Source organism: Phytophthora parasitica (assembly GCF_000247585.1).
Source record: "Phytophthora parasitica INRA-310 unplaced genomic scaffold supercont2.72, whole genome shotgun sequence".
NCBI lineage: Eukaryota > Oomycota > Peronosporomycetes > Peronosporales > Peronosporaceae > Phytophthora > Phytophthora nicotianae.
The window spans coordinates 88,488-105,937 of NW_008649058.1; the positions used below are offsets into that span (position 1 = coordinate 88,488).

The window sequence follows — 17,450 nt, forward strand, 5'->3', positions numbered from 1 at the left end:
ATGTAACTTGGGTACACTGGGGCGTACCCCGTTACACGAACAAACAACTCCATGTGAATATTAACCTATCAGAGCAACGTTGCAAACCAAGTTGCACAACCGGCCAGTGCCGAGATTGTGATTAGGCTCTCTAGACGTGCCGTCAAGGAGAGCGCTGTAAAAGTGCTCTTTCAACTCTGGCATTGCATTGCTATCGATTTAGGTGGTGAGCAGTCATTCTGGTGTACGCACTACGTGCTACGAAGCAAAATGTTCGACGGACTCCAGGTCTTGAAATGACAACCTGTTGCTCCTTTTGTGCTGTTTCCAGCCATGTGACATCGTCCGAGCATAAACTCGATTGTCCGCCCTCGCTGCCACAGCTTGTCCTGTCGTGCTTGGCACGCTAATGATAGGTTTGAGAGAGTGTCGACTGGTTGAAAGCGACTTGTGCCGCTCCAGCACCGCCATTTTCCAAGTTGACTCGGAACACACACTCGACACTCGAGTTTACCCAGCGAGCACTTTCTTACCAGAAGACTTAGCCCCACAACTATGCAGGTTCTCCGTCTAACTATCGCCTGTGCTCTGGCCATCAGTGCCACCTACGCGCAGAGTTCAATGTCCACAAGCGCATCCGCGTCCACGAGCGCCGTGAGCTCAAGCTCGGGCTCAAACGTGAATGACAACTTTGACAACACGGACATCCTTCTAACCAGCAACGCCGCGAGTGCTGCCTCCACAGGCGACACCCTGTTCGACAGCAGCACGGCCAGTACAGTCGACGCCGGCAGCGCGTCCAGCGATATTGGAATTGCCAGCTCGTACCCCGGCAGTGCCGATGACGATGCCACCGTTGGCTCGGTGGACTCGGCCAATACTACGACGGTCGGTAGCTCTAGTGCCGACACCGAGGTGACTATTACCAGCAGTTCGGCTTCTACTGGTAGCGTCACCCAGTCGTCGACCACGTCCACGAGCTCCAGCTCGGACAGTGACACGAAGGCGTCGTCATCGGCCTCGGCCTCTTCATCGGCGGCGTCCTCCTCTTCAGGTTCCAGCAGTGCTTCATCGGTTGCTGCCTCGTTCGGCGCTGCTGTGGCCAGCGTCGTTGTGGCTGGCACTTACTTGATGTAAACAACTCGATTGGAAGAGTTTAAGCGGAGATGGTAATAAACTTGTGTTTCACGCTTGCATTCCACCCGATCTGCTTACGGGGTGGTTCTCCCGACACAGGCAAGAGATCGTCACTACTTTAAGCAAATCTCGACAATATCTCTTCAACATAAACTTCTCTTCCGTTTAGCAAGCGATCAAGCAATCAGCACTGCGAATTCCTCCTTGCAATCATTCTCTTGCAAAGCGAATTGCTTAGCTTTGCCTTCGGTGTGCGAATTGAAGCTTCACTTTGATGTTCATGTAACTAATGTACGCTGAGCAATTTTGCGTTGGCGAGCTTTTAAAGTGAAGACCCACCCCGGTAGAAGTCCCTCGGATGACGGCGATGCGATGATGCCTTGTACTACGTATCAGGCTCTGCTGCACGTTAGTAGCGTGCACATGTAGACTACGTGTTCACAGCTCAAACAGCTCACATTCTCCTTGTTGTCGAGCAGTCATTCTTGTAATAACTACTTGTAGTTTAGCACTTCGCTAACCGTTCTGCTCGCAAGTTAGCCACTCAGAGTCACACGTGTCCAGCGGCGTTGGATAGCAGATTTTTCCTAGCAGAGTACGTGTATTATATTGGCTGAAGCATCTTTAGAAGAAAAAAATATCGGAAGTAGTAGTAGTACTGCCCATGGTTCAAATAGTATGGTGTTCAAGCTAAAAGAGTACTACTGTTATGTTGTTGTATTACCGGTTGAGAATCCTATTAGCTACTTGAAGTATGTTCTTAGACAGAACTTACAGAAAAATTAACAACCGGTTGCTAAATGGTATTAGAACTATTTAGCAGTACTGATATTAATTTCGCGCAAGTGTGTTAGTAATTGCTTGATGTTGAAGATGACACTAGTGCAAGCGACACGTCTGGATAGAGGTCAGACAGATATCGCATTCATCAACATTGACAAGCATCGCTAACGCGTACTTCGACGTATCTTAGCGGCGCTCAGCATCCGCGCTCGAAATATCCACAGACCTCATTGATGTGCCAAGTCCAGCGCCAGCAACATGGCCATTGTCGCCGGTACATGTACAACCAAGTCAAGGCTGTTCTTCGGAAGGGATTCGGAAGCCTCATCGGCGCCCACTGTTTGACTGGCCAAGGGTGATGAGATGACATGTTGCACTTGTCCTGGCTGCTGCATACCCGCTTGTTCTCGAACAGTGTGTCGGCTTCCCGCCCGGCAAGGGCGTCGAGACTCGACGTGCGCAAAAGTTCTCATCTGCCAGCATTTCATTCCGCAATTTGCCACCTCAGAGGTAGACTACCAAGCTAGAGAAACCCCCAGCACACACTGCATCATGTCTGCGTCCGGATCCATCGCCACGTGCAGCTCGACCGTCTTAAGTTCACTGCTTACGAACCAGTACATCAGTCAGTGCTCGACCGATTCGGGCTATGTGTTCACGGCCGCCTCGGTCCCGACGCAGGATGTCATCGATCTCATGTGTGCGTCCTCAGCCTGCCGTGGTCTGTTGGCTGATGCACAGGCCATGGACTTGTCCGAGTGCATCCTGCCCGTGGGCGACAATATCCGTCTTCTGGCTGATCTGATCGACTACATACCGCCACGCTGTCCGTCGGCCTCGGGCAGCGCTGCAACCGCCTCCACCACCACGGACAGCACGGTCGCGGCCAGCTCCACGGCCGGTAACGACACGGCTAGCGCCGCCGACACCATCACGGCACCGTCCACGGCCTCGTCCACCACGTCGTCGGGTGAGACGTCCACTACCGCGACCAGCGCGCCGGCAACAGAGTCGTCGGGATCTGCGGCTTCGGCTTCGGCCTCAGCTGCATCCGCGTCGTCGGGATCCAGCGCGGCGTCGCCTGTTGGCCGTGCGCTGAGCGTCATGTCGCTCGGTGCATTGGCCGTCGTCACTTATTTCTTGTAGACGAACGTCTAAGGGATTTTACTACTTTTTTTTCTGAAGTAGCTACACTTTTTTGATGATCAATAGATGTAACTTTGATCTTGAACACTTGCTGGTCATGATCTGGGCTGAAACATTTTGCTCTTCATGATGTGGAATCGGCAACTGCATTTCCGAATATTGTGGCGTGATCTTGCACTGACATTGAGAAAGTTGTGTCTGCTTGGTAATTGCCAAGTGCAATCGAAATCTGAAAACTTCGATGGAAATGTGACAGTCTGGCAAATCAATCGAGCGCGAAGCCATGAGCCCTTGTCAGTTGCTTACGCCCGGTTGACAATGGAGCTAACAGTAGAACCATTTTAGCATTCGCAGTTTTCCAAGACTACAGAAGAACCATGCGTAAGCGCGAGTTGCTTGAAACTGTGCGAGGGCTCTTGCCTCCAGAAACTCATTGGCCCAGCGATCAAGGCGACGTGCAACTTCAGGATGGCACGACTGTGTTGATGCTGGTTGCCAGAATGCCAGACTTTCGACTAGCTCTGAAACTCATCGACTGTGTGTATCATTTCACCGTCAACTTCTGGGCGAGAGATTCTCACGGACGTCATGTGATAATGGACGCTTGTTACTACGGTGTCCATCCCTCAGTGCTGCAGCGTTTGATGAAATGGGCTCAGAAGTGCACCTTAAACGTGATTGTTCCCATGTCTAGACTGGATGTCGACGGCCTAGACGCTATGGAACTCGCCATAAGAGAAGGACACGGAGAACTGGCCTCCTGTCTATTGGGAACGCGAGACGCGGCGTCGTACTACGACTCGTTCTGCAATCATTATCCACTGGAGGTGTTGGAGCTTGCCATCCAGTCCAGGAACAAACACTGCGTGAGAGCCATTCTCACTAACAAGCGGGTTTTACGGGGTTTACAACCCGGAGCGACGACGAGCATCAACGTGACTATGCGGTGGATGCAACGCCAAAACTCCAACAAACGGCTTTTCAACATCTTCACATGTGTTGGCGCCGCTGTTCGCTGCAACATGCCACAGATCGTGCAAGTTTTGCAAACGATCAACCCCGAGGAAACGCGCCAAGCTGTGTGGTACGCTGTCAGCACATTACCACCGGAATCGGCAGCAGAACTGTCCCCAGAGCTCCAGCAAATGGCAAACTCCTATCTGTTCGACAAGATTTGGCCACAAATTGGTGTGATCATTCTGCTTCGAAGTTGGGAACAATTGGCACGCACCGGCAACGAGCATGCACATTCGTTGTGGCAGCGAACGCGCCATTTGTGGCGCCACGAGAATCACGACTGGGAGACGATAGCGTCTCACCCGTGGACGACACTTCCAAACGACCTGTTCGCGCAGATCCTGAGCTTCCTACTCCCTTCCAAGACGTCCGAGATGAGGAAAGTAGCGTCCTTGGTGAGGTTCTAAATGTCAAACTCCGAATATTGTCGGAACTTCTGCTGGATAAGTTGCACTGTGAAAGTTCAAATGTGACAATAGAAGTCCACGGCGAAGCCATGTACCCACTGCATTTCTTCGAAGTTGAAGCAGTTGTGGCCGCTCTCAGATCATTCTCTGATAAACGAATTTTCATGTGGAAAAGCGAGTTGCTTTCTGTCGTTCGCAGTTTGCTGCCTCCAGGCACTGTGTGGCCAAACGAACATGGTGATGCAGTTCTCGAAGGTGGCAAAACCGTGTTGATGCTGGTAGCAAGAGTCTCTGACCCGCATTTGGCCGTGAAGCTCATCGACTTCGTGTGTCCTCACACTGCCAACTTCTGGGCGAGAGATCATCAAAGACGCCACGCGATCATGGACGTTTGCCACCTCGGTGGTCACCCGTCGGTCTTGTTGCGGTTGATCAAGTGGGCTAAGAAAACCAGCGTCAGAGTGATCGTCCCGATGTCCCGACAAGATATCGACGGTCTAGACGCCGTAGAACTCGCAATACGAGGAGGACACGGACAACTGGCGTCGTGCTTACTGGAACAACACGGTCCGAACTCGCACGACGACTTGTTGTGCAAACATTACCCGCTTAAAGTACTGGAGCTCGCTATTGAGACCAGGAATGAACAGTGTGCGATGGCAATTCTGACGAACAAGCGCGTTGTGCACCACCTGCAACCTGGATCGGCAGTGAGACTGAACCTGAATATGCGATGGGAACAGCGTCGAGACTCTGTGAAGAGGCTGTTCAATATCTACACGTGTGTAGGGACCGCTATTCGTTGCGGTCTGTGTAGCATCATACAAGCTATTTACAAGCTGAATCCGTCAGAAACTCGCCAAGCTGTTTGGTACGCGCTGTACATGGCGAGAGGAAGGCAAGCTGAAGTTTCATTTGAGATACGAGAGATGGCAAATAGGTATCGACTGGACAAGTTGTGGCCACAGATCCGCGTTATCCTAATGCTGCGCGACTGGGAACATCGAAGGAAGAAGAGGATTCATGTGTGGGAACGGATGGCACGTTTCTGTCGTGGTCATCAAGACTGGGGTGCGGTCGCTTCGCACCCGTGGGCAGCAGCACTTCCGGACGAGATGTTGTTGCATGTTTTGAGCTTTCTCGTGCCGTCCAAGGTGTCAGAAGCGAACAGGGTCACAATGTTGGTAGAGTACTAATCACATACTTCATACCCAATTTGCTGTTCGATCTAGCAACAGGTCGATGCTCATGTAGTAATGGAACACACACTGGTAGAGGGGAGTCGAACGTTGATCTGAGATCTGCCCGACGAGTCTTCAGCACGTCGTGCTGATGACTCTAACCTGAAGTATTGAGCACGTCCCATCGCTAGGCGCTACGCATGTGGAAAAGCAGAGCAAAGCTCCTTGTGGCTCGACGCTTTCGTCGCCGCACTGTCGAGCTGCAATCGTTGACCCCCGATCCATCGCTGACCCGTTCAATCCTCTATAGTCCAATTCTAGCACTTTAGAGCAGCAAAATCGATCGCCGTTGCTGTGGTAAAGCTCGCTAACAGCAAACGTTTTAGCCATCGCCGTGTTCGTGGATCTAGTAGCCTCACGTTGAAGCGGTGCAAGCTGAAGTTCTGGGTCTGACTTCTTTCTGGCTTTCTAGGGTCTCACGTAGCGACTTCCCCATCTTTGTCTCCTCTCCCGATCCTCTACATCCTGCCCGTTGAACGGACAACCGGTCGTCATTTCTAGACTTGCTATCTGCACCACACTCCATCTACAGAATGAAGCTCCACCTACTCGCTATCGCCGTCGTGTTGGCTCTCGCCTCGTCGAGCATCGAAGCTCAGACGCTCGGAGACAGCGTCGTCTCCGGCAACGACAACGGCGCCGCTATGGTCACGGACAGCGTGGCCGACAGCACCGCCGGCAGCGTGGCGGAGTCGACCACGACAGACGACCACCCGGCCGGCCACACTGGACTCACCACGTCCTCGTCCTCCACGACCGAGTCGTCGGGCATCGGCAGCGACGACAGCTACACGACCGTCGACGCTGGCAGCGACGACAGCGCCAGTGCCGACGATGATACGAGCCAGAGCGACGCCGAGAGCGCCAGCGCCTCCGCCACGGGCAGCAGCGACGCGTCTCGCACCTTCCTGGCGACTGGTGCCAGCGTGCTCGCTGTCGCCGTCGCGGCCATGCTGTAAACACTTCCCTGCTATCTATGCTGCCAAAGTAGTGTCTAAAACTGAGTTGAATGAACCTACCTGTGCAACTGAACTCTTATATGGGTCCGCAAAACTACATTTTATCTTTTTTTCTCTCCTAAATCGCAGTGATATTGACTGTGTACTCACTATTGAGGGTAAAACTCAATCCGATTTAACCGCTAAAGTCGAACGAGCCGCGTCTGCTGGGTGGGAAGAGATCTTCATCGTTCAGCGTCTCCACGAACTCCTCCGTGTGCACCTGCGGCGTCGATGCGGGCGAAGAAACCCTTGAGCTCACCACCGACGCTGTATCGTCCTCCTGACCGCGTAGACCGATCTGTGATCTGCTTTTTCTCTTCTTCTTGGCTTCCAGTTTCCTCTGCGCTTCCTTGTCCACCATCTGAGAAATAACGTCCACCATCTCCGAGTCCAGAGGAGCCGTAGACGCCCGCAACGCGATCTCAATAAGCTTGGCGTGGTTCTTTTCCTCGTACTTAAACTTGCTCTTGAGTTCTTTCCGCTTCCTCGTGGGGAAAAGTGTAGCCATCATGGAGAAATTGGGGCCCACCTGACTCAGACAATAGTAAAACTGCTTGGTTTCCTCCTTGCCCCACCGTTTACCGGGGCCATTGGGATGCGACGAGTTATACCGAGAACCGGAGTGTCGTGGCGGTAAACCGGTATTTTCTCCACCCACGCTGGTTTCGCCCAGTGCGTCAGCTGTACGTTGCAGTTCGTCCCCCAGTTTGATCGTGTTCTCCATGACGACCATTTGTCCGTCAATAATCTGCACTTGCGGCGTGACTAGCGAGCCAGCGAAGGCTGCAGACTCGGATGATACTGACAAGGAACGCACACGGTTAAGTGCGTTTACGTTCAGGAGATTCGAGCCTTCTCCGCTTGCGTCTGTAAGCAGCGGCGTGTCTGAAGCGGCTTCTTCACGTTCGTGGCGCTTCATGCGTCTGCCCTTGGGCACTGTTAGTGCCAACTCGCCCATCGTCATCTGGGACGGCTCTTTTTTCAACAGCTCCTCTAGTTTACTTCGTGGGATGATACCGCCGCCGATACCGGTAACAATCGATGATACCGAAGACGCATTCGAGCTGCTGCGTTTCCTACGCGTCGGAGCTTTCTTCTCACGTACAACCATAGCTTGAGAGGCTTCGTCTTCTTTATCCTCGCCTTCCTTGTCTTTGTCAAGTAGGGATTTCGCCCACATCGTCGCTCTCTCACGTGCTGGTACGTAAACCTAACAATCGAAAATAGAAATTAGAGCGAAATCTAGAATCTAGAAAAAAGAACAGACTTACGTTCATCTCGTCTTCTGGAAGTTCCAGATCGTTCGGATCCACGTCTTCATCGCGATCATCATCCAGTTCACTAGCCGAACTTCCACTATCATCCGTCTCGCGGTACGTCGAGCGCTTCGCTTTTCTCCTTAACGACTTACGCTGAGGTGTTTCAGATTTAGATTTGGTCGGAACAGATGTAGTCGGCCCGGTTTTTCGGCGCTTTACCGGTACTCGTTTCTTCCCTGTAGCTCTGGGTTTAGTGGTAGTAGCACGTCGTGCCTGTTGCGCTTCAAGATGCACCTCCGGGACGTCCTTATTGCCCGCTGATGGCTTCCCACCGAGCATCAACGGAGATGTCGGGCCGTCCTGGTTACGAATCTGTTGCATCATCGAGCGTCGAGGCGATTGGTGCGGCTTAATGTCCAGTTTCCGGAGCATTCTCTGCTTCATAGCATTCTGTGGTCCCATGCCCGGTGAACTACCGGTACGGGGGCGGATACCTGGAGAGCTCCCGATACTACCAGCTCGAGGACGCATTACCGGACTCGGTCGGTATACCGGACCGGCTGACGTAATCTTCGCTAGTCTCTCAGGACGTCGCTGCACTGGGAGTACAATGGGGGAGCGTACAGGAGGAACGGGACGTGCACCTGGACTCTTTAGTATAGAGCTGGGGGTTGATAACGAGCCACCAATCGCGATCCCTCCAGCTCGGCGAGGCCCTGTAGATTCGGAGGTGGTTGCAGCAGACGTTGGCTCGGTTGCAACTGTCAGTTTGGTTACAGTAGAAGCTGTACCTATTGACACCGACTTGGGTCCCGCACTTTTGGCTACTGGAGTCTCTGATTGAGCAGTATTCCGGGTGTTTGGTGTTGATTTTTTCTCCGTTGTAGCGGTGGGCTTCGCTATGGACTTCTGGACCTGCAAACAGTAGTTTAAAACATCTATCAGCTCTTCTTAGGGCCCGTTTTGCCTAGTAGAGACGCTTTACCTCTGCGGGTTCCACTGCCTCAGCTGCATTGCTTTGGGGTTTGTCGCTTCCTGCAGTCGCTGGACGCTTCGTTCGGGGCGCTGTAAATTGAAAAAGAAGGGATAAGAACAAAAACTTTGGTTTGTGACGATTTCGACGCGGATTTCGGCCGGAAACGCACCATTCGACGGCTTAGCGCGCGGCGCGATAGACACTCGAGACGGTTTGCGGCCCTTGCTCTTCACGAGCAGCGGCACGCGTGAAGCCATGTAGATACACGAGCACTTGATGCCACTTGGCGTGCCTCAGGAGAATGTATGGCGTTGTCAAATGCGACAGTTGTGTCACATGATTGGAGGAAATCCTCGAAGAGTTTAGCGAATTAGAACTAAGGATGATACTATTGGCAATAATTTGACAATTTTAACGAATCATATTAGGTTGATTCGTGCCACAGGATTGGCGGTTAATCGCCGCCCAGTCAAAACTGGCCCACAACGAGTTGAAGGCTCAAGGCGAATCGAGGCGTGGCATCTGCAGATACTCACGCGAGGGCTCCTCTATTGACGATGTCAGACCCCGTGGCACGTGCACGCGAGATCGCGGCGCGTCTGGCAGCAGCCGCGATTCCAGGCGGGGACGCGCTGGGCAAGCGCAAGAGCCGTTGGGAGGTGCGTCAGTGTAGCATTGGGTTTTATTGACAAAATGGGCTTTTCACCTGATGTTGCTGTGGACTATTTTTTGGTCTTTTGATCACGAATAGGGTGATGGTACGTCATATTTCATCCCAAAAGGTGCAGTTCTCTGTGATCTAACCGTGTTTTTAATGCAGTGGATGGCGGAGTGCGACCTGCCCCCGGTATGGGCGAGAAGAAGCGCAAGAAAGTGTACATTCCCGTGGACAAGTACCCCGATATCAACTTTATGGGACTATTAATTGGTCCTCGCGGGTCCAATCAGAAGCGCATGGAAGACGAATCCGGAGCGCGCATTCTGATTCGCGGAAAAGGCTCGTCCAAAGACCCAACCGGCGAGCCGGACGAGAACGAAGAACTGCACGTATTAATCACCGCGGACACGGACGAAGCCGTGGCCAAAGCTCAGAGCGCAGTGGAAGACATCCTCTTCAACCCTCAACAAGCCATGAAGCTCAAACAGGAGCAACTGCGCAAAGTGGCGGAGCTCAACGGCACGTTAAATGAGAACTACGACAGCCATGCGATTGGTCAAAATAGCGGTGCGCACTATGGTCCTGGAAATGATGCACAGGCGTCATCATACGACATGAAAGTGCCCCGGGAGCTGGTCGGATACATCATCGGACGTGGCGGAGAGACGATCAGAGACCTCCAGATGAAAAGTGGGGCGCATATCCAGATCGTTCGGGAGGAGGAGGGCGCTCCTCAGACACCTGACCGATACGTAAATATTGCTGGAAATCAGGAAGCTCTAGATTTAGCACAGCGTCTGATCCAGAATCTGATCGATGAAAGACAGCAGAACCAGAGTGCTGGAGGCTTCCGTGAACGTGACGATCGTGACCGGATGGCTCGCTATGGCGGGATAAACCCGGATGGGTCGGACTCAGTGGAGCTTCTTGTGCCCAATGAGCGGGTTGGACTCATTATCGGACGTGGAGGCTGCACGATCAAGGCCATTCAGCAACGTACAGGCACGAGCGTGACCATCCCGCAGACGCCAGACCCAAACCATCCGGACAAGCGGTTGATCACTATCCGTGGTACAATGGAGGCCAAAGAAGCCGCCAAGTTCGAGATCCAGAGTCTGGTCAGTGAGGAACCAGGGCAACGTCATGGCTACGGGATGGCGTCGGGGCAGACGATCTACATGCAAGTACCCAATGACCGAGTGGGGGTTATTATCGGGAAAAGAGGAGAGACGATCAAGGGCATTCAAGACCGTCATGCGGTGCGTATCCAGATCCCTCAAGTAGCCGATGAAGGCTCGAACCCTCCAGTGCGTACGATCTCGATCCAAGGACCGCCCCAGAATCTGGCAGGGGCTAAAGAAGAGGTCGATATGGTCATTTTACAAGGTGCTGGCAGTCAAGGATATGGCAGTGGTGGGCGATATGGAGACAGCTATGGAAGCTCGGGTAATTATGGGCAACAGTATGGCAGCTATGGCGCTCAAGGGCAACAGGATCAGTACGCTTCGTACTATCAAGGTCAACAGGGTCAGTACTATCAGGAGGCATCAGCTACAAGTACAGCAACGACGAGTACTGGAGACCAAGCGACTGCGACTGCGACGGACCCGAATGACCCGAATGCCTACTGGAATGGATACTACGAGTACGCAGCGTATTACGGCGTGGATGCAGCGAATGCGGCCTGGGGTGTCACTGGTGCTGCGGCACAGGCCAGTGCGGAGGCATATCAGCAGTACCAGCAACAAGCTGGTGCTGAAGCGGAGGCTCCTGGCACTGAAGCGACTGCATCTAGTGACACACCTGCGACTGACAAGTCCACGTCGGCTCCTGGAACTTCACAGGTTTGTTGAGTGCATTTTTTTTGTGATTTCTGCGCCTGCCGGTCTCGATTTGTCTATTGGTTGAATCGCTCGTCTCGCTGGTGACTTGAGACGAAAGAGGTCGTGGCGATTGGCTCTTGAGATGATGTGTTTGTTGATGAGTTCCCTGTCTTGTGTATGTGATGATTGTTTTGTTCATTGCGCTGGCTAATAGACGCAAGGACCCCCAGGTACTGCCTAAAAACTTCGGAGATCAAGACTTGAAGACCAACGTGCTTCATAATGGACAGGTAGGCACCGAGGAGACAGCAGGACAGGCGTTATGAATGCAACGTTAGTTGCTCTATTGTGGAGGTATCGTGGGTATATTTGTATTATTTGTGTGAAGTACAGGATACGGAGCGCTTATTAATGACGCCGAGAGAAGCGAGATACTGCTTGACTTTGTGGGCTTCGCTTGAAGTCGCCAAGACGATTCGGATCCAGTGTTGCGCGTTCATTGGGTTATAATCGTCTCCGAACTGCTCCAGGACTCTGGATAAGCGGAAGCGGAAGCTCTTGTCTGTTGTATTGACCGACGCGTGCAGCATATCCCGATAGTACATGATCATGAGCACTTCTTTGGCTTCGTAGGGATGTTGGAACAGGTACGTGCACCGGTCGGATGAGAAGGTGGCAGGACACGGGAATCGACACTCGAGTTTCCCGACACTAAGACTAACGGTGGGAGTCTGGAAAGAGTCATCACGGGAAAGTTGGGCAGGTGCGTTCGAGAGCTTGTACGTGCTAGCGAGCTGTGCTGTGATGGCCTGCGCTCCTTGCGAAATGGTCTTGAGCTGTTCCGAGAGCGATGGCCGTAGACTGGGAGATGGTTGTCGTGTGTTAGTTAGTCGAGCTTTAGGTGGTTCTTGCTTGGGTATTGATGCAGTTAGGAATGCAGTAGGCGTCAGGAGGGGAGTTGCAGTAGGTATTAATACTTGAGTATTGGGGATCTCGGCCTTGAAACTTCGATTTGGGCGATAGAGCACGTATTGAGGAAACGTCTCGCCCTTGAACGAAGACGGCGCGGCGGCGGCTATAGCTGCTTTTGCAGGCATGCTGTGCTGTCGAGTCGTAAGCTTGGTGCTGTTAACAGTGATGCTGCTGCGAAGTCACTATTGAGGATGTTGAGCAGAGAAAGATAAAAAAAACTAAAAATATGCCCCCAGGAGATTAAGCCTACGACTGATAGAAAGGCTGTGTAGTCATCCTATTGTTGTTTGAAAATGACTAATACTGTTGTAGGCAAGTTGCTTACAACCAACGTAAATTCGCCATCATCAGCACTAAACACGATTCGTGCCCTGTTGTCATCACAACGTGTTGTTCATCACTGTCTCGGTGCCTTTGACGCGTTGTCATTCTTCGATTGACTTTTGTCAAGTGCCAAGCTTTACCCGCGATAGAATGCGCGTTTCCAACATTGTTCAAGTAATTGCGACTATTTGTCTTTCTGTCACTGGACCTGCGCTGTTCACGTCAGAGCAGTCTCAGAAAATAGAGTTGGCAAAGTTAGGACAGTCGGTTGATGTACGAACCGAGAGACTCCAGCAGCGTGGCGGTGGCATCACAGACGAAAGAATCTTATCCTGGCCAAACCTAAAGAAACTGTTTGCAGGCAATAGCGAGAGGAACAGGAAAAAGCTAGCCTCGGCGTTTGCGGATTACAAGAGACGTGACTTGATGCCGCTGGACGCCTTCAAGATATCAAGACTACAACTCCGGTATTCACATAAGAAAGCAACGAACTACGGGCTTTTTTTTTTACGAAGAGTACTTGAAAAATGCTCTCATTACAACAGCAAAGTGATCAAGAATTACGACACCTCAAGGAATTGGCACATCATAAATTTAAGCATAGTATGCTTTACTGACCTCACTCAGCGGGCCACGAAGACAACAAGGAGAACTAAACCACCCTGAGGAATAGCCTCATTGGCAAAACAAATAAATTTCAATCGAACTAACAACACAAAGGGTTTCATGGCGACACCGTTACTGTTGTCTTGCAGTTGTTTTTTTATTTAGCTATTTGAGCTTGAACGTGTATCTCACAATATGTATATGATATGTATAAAATATATGAACCACGTTACTTAGACACTAAGCGGACTTGGCATAAGCGAAGGTATCATCGATGAAACATACTACTGTAGTATTTTATATCAATGATGATGTCTTAAAATACCATAATACCAACTACTTAGTACTGTATCTTAAAAAAAAATCATCTCGAGCTATTTTAATATTAAGATTGGCATCAATAAACAGTTTAGTTCATTCCGAAACAATTTCATCCAGCATGCCCATTAAAAATTATTCGGTGATGTTGCGTTATCTACTGTTCACATACAACTTGCTCCAATTTTCACTTGGATCTGTTGGTTGGCTCACAAGCTCGGCACATGGTTATTATTTAATCTAGATGAATAAGTTGCTTGGCCATTTCAACGCACTTTTTGTGTTGATAGGCTACGATAGTGTTTTTTTAGACATGGCGTCGTCGTAAAATATACAGTACAACTTAAACTCCTTTCTATACATGTAAAACAGCCCCTAGAGCAACTTTTGATCAAGTATACCATGTTGACTATGCTTAGGTGAAATTTAGGGAAATCTGAATGAAAATTATAAATCTGGAAAGTTATGGATGTACCTGACGATATGTGAGACTGTTCCTTGCGACCCTTTCGAAGGTGCTTTCACGTGAAAACAGCTCAGAATGAATAGACCACGTGATTTCATGTACGGTCGAACGGGTACCTAATTACCACAAAAAAAAACAATGGGCTTAACCTTATTTGGCCGGGTTTTCTATCATCAGATTGTACCTTATTTATCCCGGTATTTCTCCTGGAGTATTAATAATTTCAAGCTATTACTAACAATAGTTGCATGTTGTATTCTAAGGGATTATTTCATAAAGCAAGTCGAACAGTCACGTACGAGAGGATATCACGATATACGAGCTCATCTTAGACAGATATCTATCCGTATTATATTCAGAATAATTTGTTTATTCCTAATGACAATTATTCAGTATTCAAACATTATTGGATACAATGAGTTTACCCATTGAGCCGCTTTCTTAGTCATCATCGAATTCATATCTGCTTTTCATAGTGGGCATCGAAGGAGTACCCCATGGGACACTATAATATACTCTTTTGGCACTAACACATCGCGATCTACGGAATACAAATTTAAGTCCGGATATAACTAAATACTTGTACCAGCTGAATCAGGCGATATTAATTGAGGGAATCGGACCACTCTCCAGCGTTACCCTCGACTATTACGCCATCCCTTCTTAAAATGGTGTGATGCCAGCTACTCCCCTTAATACCGCAGTTGTCCTTGCGCGGATATCCTGTACTTTAGACTTTCTCTTTACGAAATCCCCGACAATCCTTGCAAAGAGAGTCGACTACACAGTTTTAATAAGGGCACGACGGCTTCGAACTAACTATTTGAACAAGATACAGTAAATTATAGTACCGCATTCCAAATTGAAGCGGAAATGCTCGCAGTTGAGGCACCTGATGTGAAAATCTAAGAAGCCTTCTTTTGCTATAGGGCAAAGTTTTGCGTCAAGTATATCAAAAAAGCTACGTCATACGCGAAGCGAGAGAGAGCCGCAAATGCGCAGAGACGTTGACCAGCTTTACGAACGGCAAATTGCCCGCAAAAACTTCATCATGAGAATTATTACCCAAAGCTTGAGAAACAGATTCTTCCAACTCTACCTCATTTAAGTCCGGTTTAGTAATTGTCGGGGCACTATCTAACTGATTTCCCGTTGCTAGAAGACATTGTGCATGTGAAATACTTCAGATACGTTGTATTTGCATTCGTGCTATTTGAAAAGCGCTACCTAAGCTTAATTGAACAAATGTCATTGGCCATCCCCTGCTTTCCTGCTTTTAAATGCTCTCGTCTCCCAATTTTAGGCAAATGGAGGGAATTTAAAGCATTCTGTCTGCGCATGATTCTGCAACTTCAGTTTTCACTTCAAGGATGTGCATCTGGCTTCATGAGCTTGCATTTACCTGTGTGTACGCGGTACAGTAACTCTACACAGATTTGACCACCCGTATACTCAAATATCCTGCTATATCGGTTAAACAAAATAGAATCAATTCAAACCAATTTTTTTTGTTAGACTTGATCCTCGTCCAAATCGCTCGCGGTGATAAAAATGACGGTAAGGTAGCCAAATCCTATGCAAAAATGTTCAACCCGACCCCAGGAACCAATCCCACTTGATTGCTTTTCTGCTTGGGACAACCTCAAGTCGAGGGTCAATTTCAGTTTACCGGCCACTTTGCAATTTGCAATCAACCGCCAAAGCCACAACTCAAGCCACGTGTGCGTAGCAGTCGAACAAGATGCGACTGATTGAACTACTTTTAATCTTCGTGGTAGCAGTGATTGCAGCTATTGATGTCATTGCTGCCACTAACAATTACCAAGCTCCTACGTCAACGGCTGGACATAAATCTCGCAAACTAATGTCGCTTGAACACAACAGTTTGGCTAAACGCTCCGATTCCCTCAAGTCGACTATAACTGAAGAAGAGCGAGAGAGTTCTAGAGTGGTGTCTGTAAGAGCTGGACATACTGCGAGAAGGACCACTACAATGAGTGACGTGACGACAAAAAACGCAGATGGAACGATAACCAACTCGAAATACTACAACAATGGTCTCGTGCAGAGGTTCCAGAGGTGGTGGAATGGGCTCTTCAAGCCAAACTCGGCTCGCCACCTTCGGCAGACGTGAAAAGAGACGGTGTTAGAGATCTGGCCAGTGTTTCTAGTTAAGTATAATATAATATAGGAATGGATGAACAAAACAATGCTGTAGCAATAGTTTTTGTGTTGCCTTCGCGATTGGTAATATGACATCGGCGACAATACAATGGTGCAACTTCAAAATATACAAGAAGCTCCTATAACCTCAATACCTGTACCTGACTGCTCTATACCATGACTTTTCGATCGCGCTGGTCACGCAAAAGACTCGATTCCATAAGTCACTAATAAGTACTGAGATTTGGGAGGTAATGTGGGAAATCTTCAAAAACGAGAGTGGTATTGTTTGTCTGAGTAGTTTCTAAAGTATCAATGGTAAGTACATTCGAGCTACTGTTAAAGGCAATCGGTAAAGTAGCCATTATCTTCGACATGTCGAGAAACATTAATGTAAAGAGGACATCGAATCAACTAAAATATATGCTAGCCTACCCAGACATCCATAAGATAGTACTATTTGATATACTTGGTAATTCGCTAGTAGTACTATCCATTCATACAATTAGTACTATATGCACTTCCCACCCTCAAATCTTAGTACTTACTTCAGTATTACTAAGGCTGTTTCATGCATTGGTCCCAGTGTGGTCAAATTTGTAAGATAAACTTAATTTGGACCATATTCGGTGACCAAATACAAAACTTACACCAAACATGCGTGTTGAAGCGTTGATGGAGCGAGCTCACAGCTCCAAGCTAGCCAGAGTATATTCTGCTTGGAAGGGCCTTGGTTGACACTGTGGGTGGATTCAGACGTCAATTAACGATTTCTTGTGAGTACGGGCTATATACATAATAAAGTGTTAAATGCAAGTGCACGAACGTACTTTTTGCACTTTCGCGCAATGCACAGAACTGCCCTACTTATTACTGACTTATGGAATTCCTCTAAATACTCTCACCAAGTTTTCTTTAGAGACTCGTCATATTTCCCGAGACGTGTGGAGCAGCTTGCTCTCAGAAGGTTCCAGACTTGGCTACACGGCCGTTGTCCGTTGCCAACGGACAACAACGGACAACAACAAGGCACGGAGCTAACGGAAGGACAGCGGTTAGATGGCGAGCGGTCGCAATGCCAACCGCTGGCCATGCATGTAGGCTAAAGAGCTAATTCACTATCCAATTTGCATTCAACAGCGCAAGAGACCACACGACGCTCTGACTTCTCAGG

The 17,450-nt window shown here is 49.5% G+C and overlaps 9 protein-coding genes across 13 annotated transcripts; 7 read left to right on the forward strand and 2 right to left on the reverse strand.

Annotated features, from left to right (window-relative positions):
* Positions 1-378: 378 nt before the first annotated feature.
* On the forward strand, positions 379-1,254 carry PPTG_17778 (hypothetical protein). Its single transcript, XM_008915559.1, has one exon. The coding sequence runs from the start codon at positions 535-537 to the stop codon at positions 1,114-1,116; it is 582 nt and encodes a 193-aa protein (XP_008913807.1). The 5' UTR covers positions 379-534; the 3' UTR covers positions 1,117-1,254.
* Positions 1,255-2,056: 802 nt separating this feature from the next.
* PPTG_17779 (hypothetical protein) lies at positions 2,057-3,156 on the forward strand. Its single transcript, XM_008915560.1, has one exon. It carries the CDS (start codon positions 2,263-2,265, stop codon positions 3,043-3,045), a length of 783 nt encoding a protein of 260 aa, XP_008913808.1. The 5' UTR covers positions 2,057-2,262; the 3' UTR covers positions 3,046-3,156.
* A 266-nt stretch (positions 3,157-3,422) lies between these two features.
* PPTG_17780 (hypothetical protein) lies at positions 3,423-4,469 on the forward strand (the record flags this gene model as incomplete). Its single annotated transcript, XM_008915561.1, has 1 exon — positions 3,423-4,469. One exon carries the CDS (start codon positions 3,423-3,425, stop codon positions 4,467-4,469), a length of 1,047 nt encoding a protein of 348 aa, XP_008913809.1.
* Positions 4,470-4,558: 89 nt separating this feature from the next.
* Positions 4,559-6,037, forward strand: PPTG_17781 (hypothetical protein; the record flags this gene model as incomplete). Its single annotated transcript, XM_008915562.1, has 1 exon — positions 4,559-6,037. One exon carries the CDS (start codon positions 4,559-4,561, stop codon positions 5,663-5,665), a length of 1,107 nt encoding a protein of 368 aa, XP_008913810.1. The 3' UTR covers positions 5,666-6,037.
* Positions 6,038-6,085: 48 nt separating this feature from the next.
* PPTG_17782 (hypothetical protein) lies at positions 6,086-6,788 on the forward strand. Its single transcript, XM_008915563.1, has one exon. It carries the CDS (start codon positions 6,244-6,246, stop codon positions 6,667-6,669), a length of 426 nt encoding a protein of 141 aa, XP_008913811.1. The 5' UTR covers positions 6,086-6,243; the 3' UTR covers positions 6,670-6,788.
* PPTG_17783 lies at positions 6,705-9,266 on the reverse strand. 2 transcript variants are annotated; one of them, XM_008915565.1, is made up of 5 exons: positions 9,116-9,266; positions 8,956-9,035; positions 8,762-8,885; positions 7,983-8,686; positions 6,705-7,921 (listed from the first exon to the last, which is right to left on the reverse strand). In XM_008915565.1, exons 1-5 carry the CDS (start codon positions 9,201-9,203, stop codon positions 6,845-6,847), a joined length of 2,073 nt encoding a protein of 690 aa, XP_008913813.1. In that variant the 5' UTR covers positions 9,204-9,266; the 3' UTR covers positions 6,705-6,844. The 2 variants fall into 2 exon arrangements, with proteins under 2 accessions (XP_008913813.1, XP_008913812.1); XM_008915564.1 differs by having other exon boundaries at positions 7,983-8,885.
* Positions 9,267-9,383: 117 nt separating this feature from the next.
* PPTG_17784 (hypothetical protein) lies at positions 9,384-12,744 on the forward strand. 4 transcript variants are annotated; one of them, XM_008915566.1, is made up of 4 exons: positions 9,384-9,605; positions 9,698-9,704; positions 9,767-11,448; positions 11,642-12,744. In XM_008915566.1, the coding sequence occupies exons 1-4, from the start codon at positions 9,504-9,506 to the stop codon at positions 11,666-11,668; spliced, it is 1,818 nt and encodes a 605-aa protein (XP_008913814.1). In that variant the 5' UTR covers positions 9,384-9,503; the 3' UTR covers positions 11,669-12,744. The 4 variants fall into 4 exon arrangements, with proteins under 4 accessions (XP_008913814.1, XP_008913816.1, XP_008913815.1 ...); XM_008915568.1 differs by having other exon boundaries at positions 9,384-9,704; XM_008915567.1 differs by having other exon boundaries at positions 9,767-12,744.
* PPTG_17785 (hypothetical protein) lies at positions 11,802-12,524 on the reverse strand (the record flags this gene model as incomplete). Its single annotated transcript, XM_008915570.1, has 1 exon — positions 11,802-12,524. The coding sequence occupies one exon, from the start codon at positions 12,522-12,524 to the stop codon at positions 11,802-11,804; it is 723 nt and encodes a 240-aa protein (XP_008913818.1).
* Positions 12,745-16,591: 3,847 nt separating the features above from the next.
* PPTG_24166 (hypothetical protein) lies at positions 16,592-17,441 on the forward strand (the record flags this gene model as incomplete). The annotated part of the gene is made up of 4 exons (XM_008915571.1): positions 16,592-16,594; positions 17,033-17,052; positions 17,196-17,330; positions 17,417-17,441. 4 exons carry the CDS (start codon positions 16,592-16,594, stop codon positions 17,439-17,441), a joined length of 183 nt encoding a protein of 60 aa, XP_008913819.1.
* Between the last annotated feature and the right edge of the window lie 9 nt (positions 17,442-17,450).

Coding starts and splice junctions, on each gene's coding strand:
- PPTG_17778 (XM_008915559.1), top strand. CDS start 535: ATGCAGGTTCTCCGTCTAACTATCGCCTGTGCTCTGGCCATCAGTGCC.
- PPTG_17779 (XM_008915560.1), top strand. CDS start 2,263: ATGACATGTTGCACTTGTCCTGGCTGCTGCATACCCGCTTGTTCTCGA.
- PPTG_17782 (XM_008915563.1), top strand. CDS start 6,244: ATGAAGCTCCACCTACTCGCTATCGCCGTCGTGTTGGCTCTCGCCTCG.
- PPTG_17783 (XM_008915564.1), bottom strand. CDS start 9,203: ATGGCTTCACGCGTGCCGCTGCTCGTGAAGAGCAAGGGCCGCAAACCG. Junction 9,036..9,115: donor GCGCGCTAAGCCGTCGAATG/GTGCGTTTCCGG, acceptor TTCAATTTACAG/CGCCCCGAACGAAGCGTCCA. Junction 8,886..8,955: donor AGGCAGTGGAACCCGCAGAG/GTAAAGCGTCTC, acceptor TACTGTTTGCAG/GTCCAGAAGTCCATAGCGAA.
- PPTG_17784 (XM_008915566.1), top strand. CDS start 9,504: ATGTCAGACCCCGTGGCACGTGCACGCGAGATCGCGGCGCGTCTGGCA. Junction 11,449..11,641: donor CGGCTCCTGGAACTTCACAG/GTTTGTTGAGTG, acceptor GCTGGCTAATAG/ACGCAAGGACCCCCAGGTAC.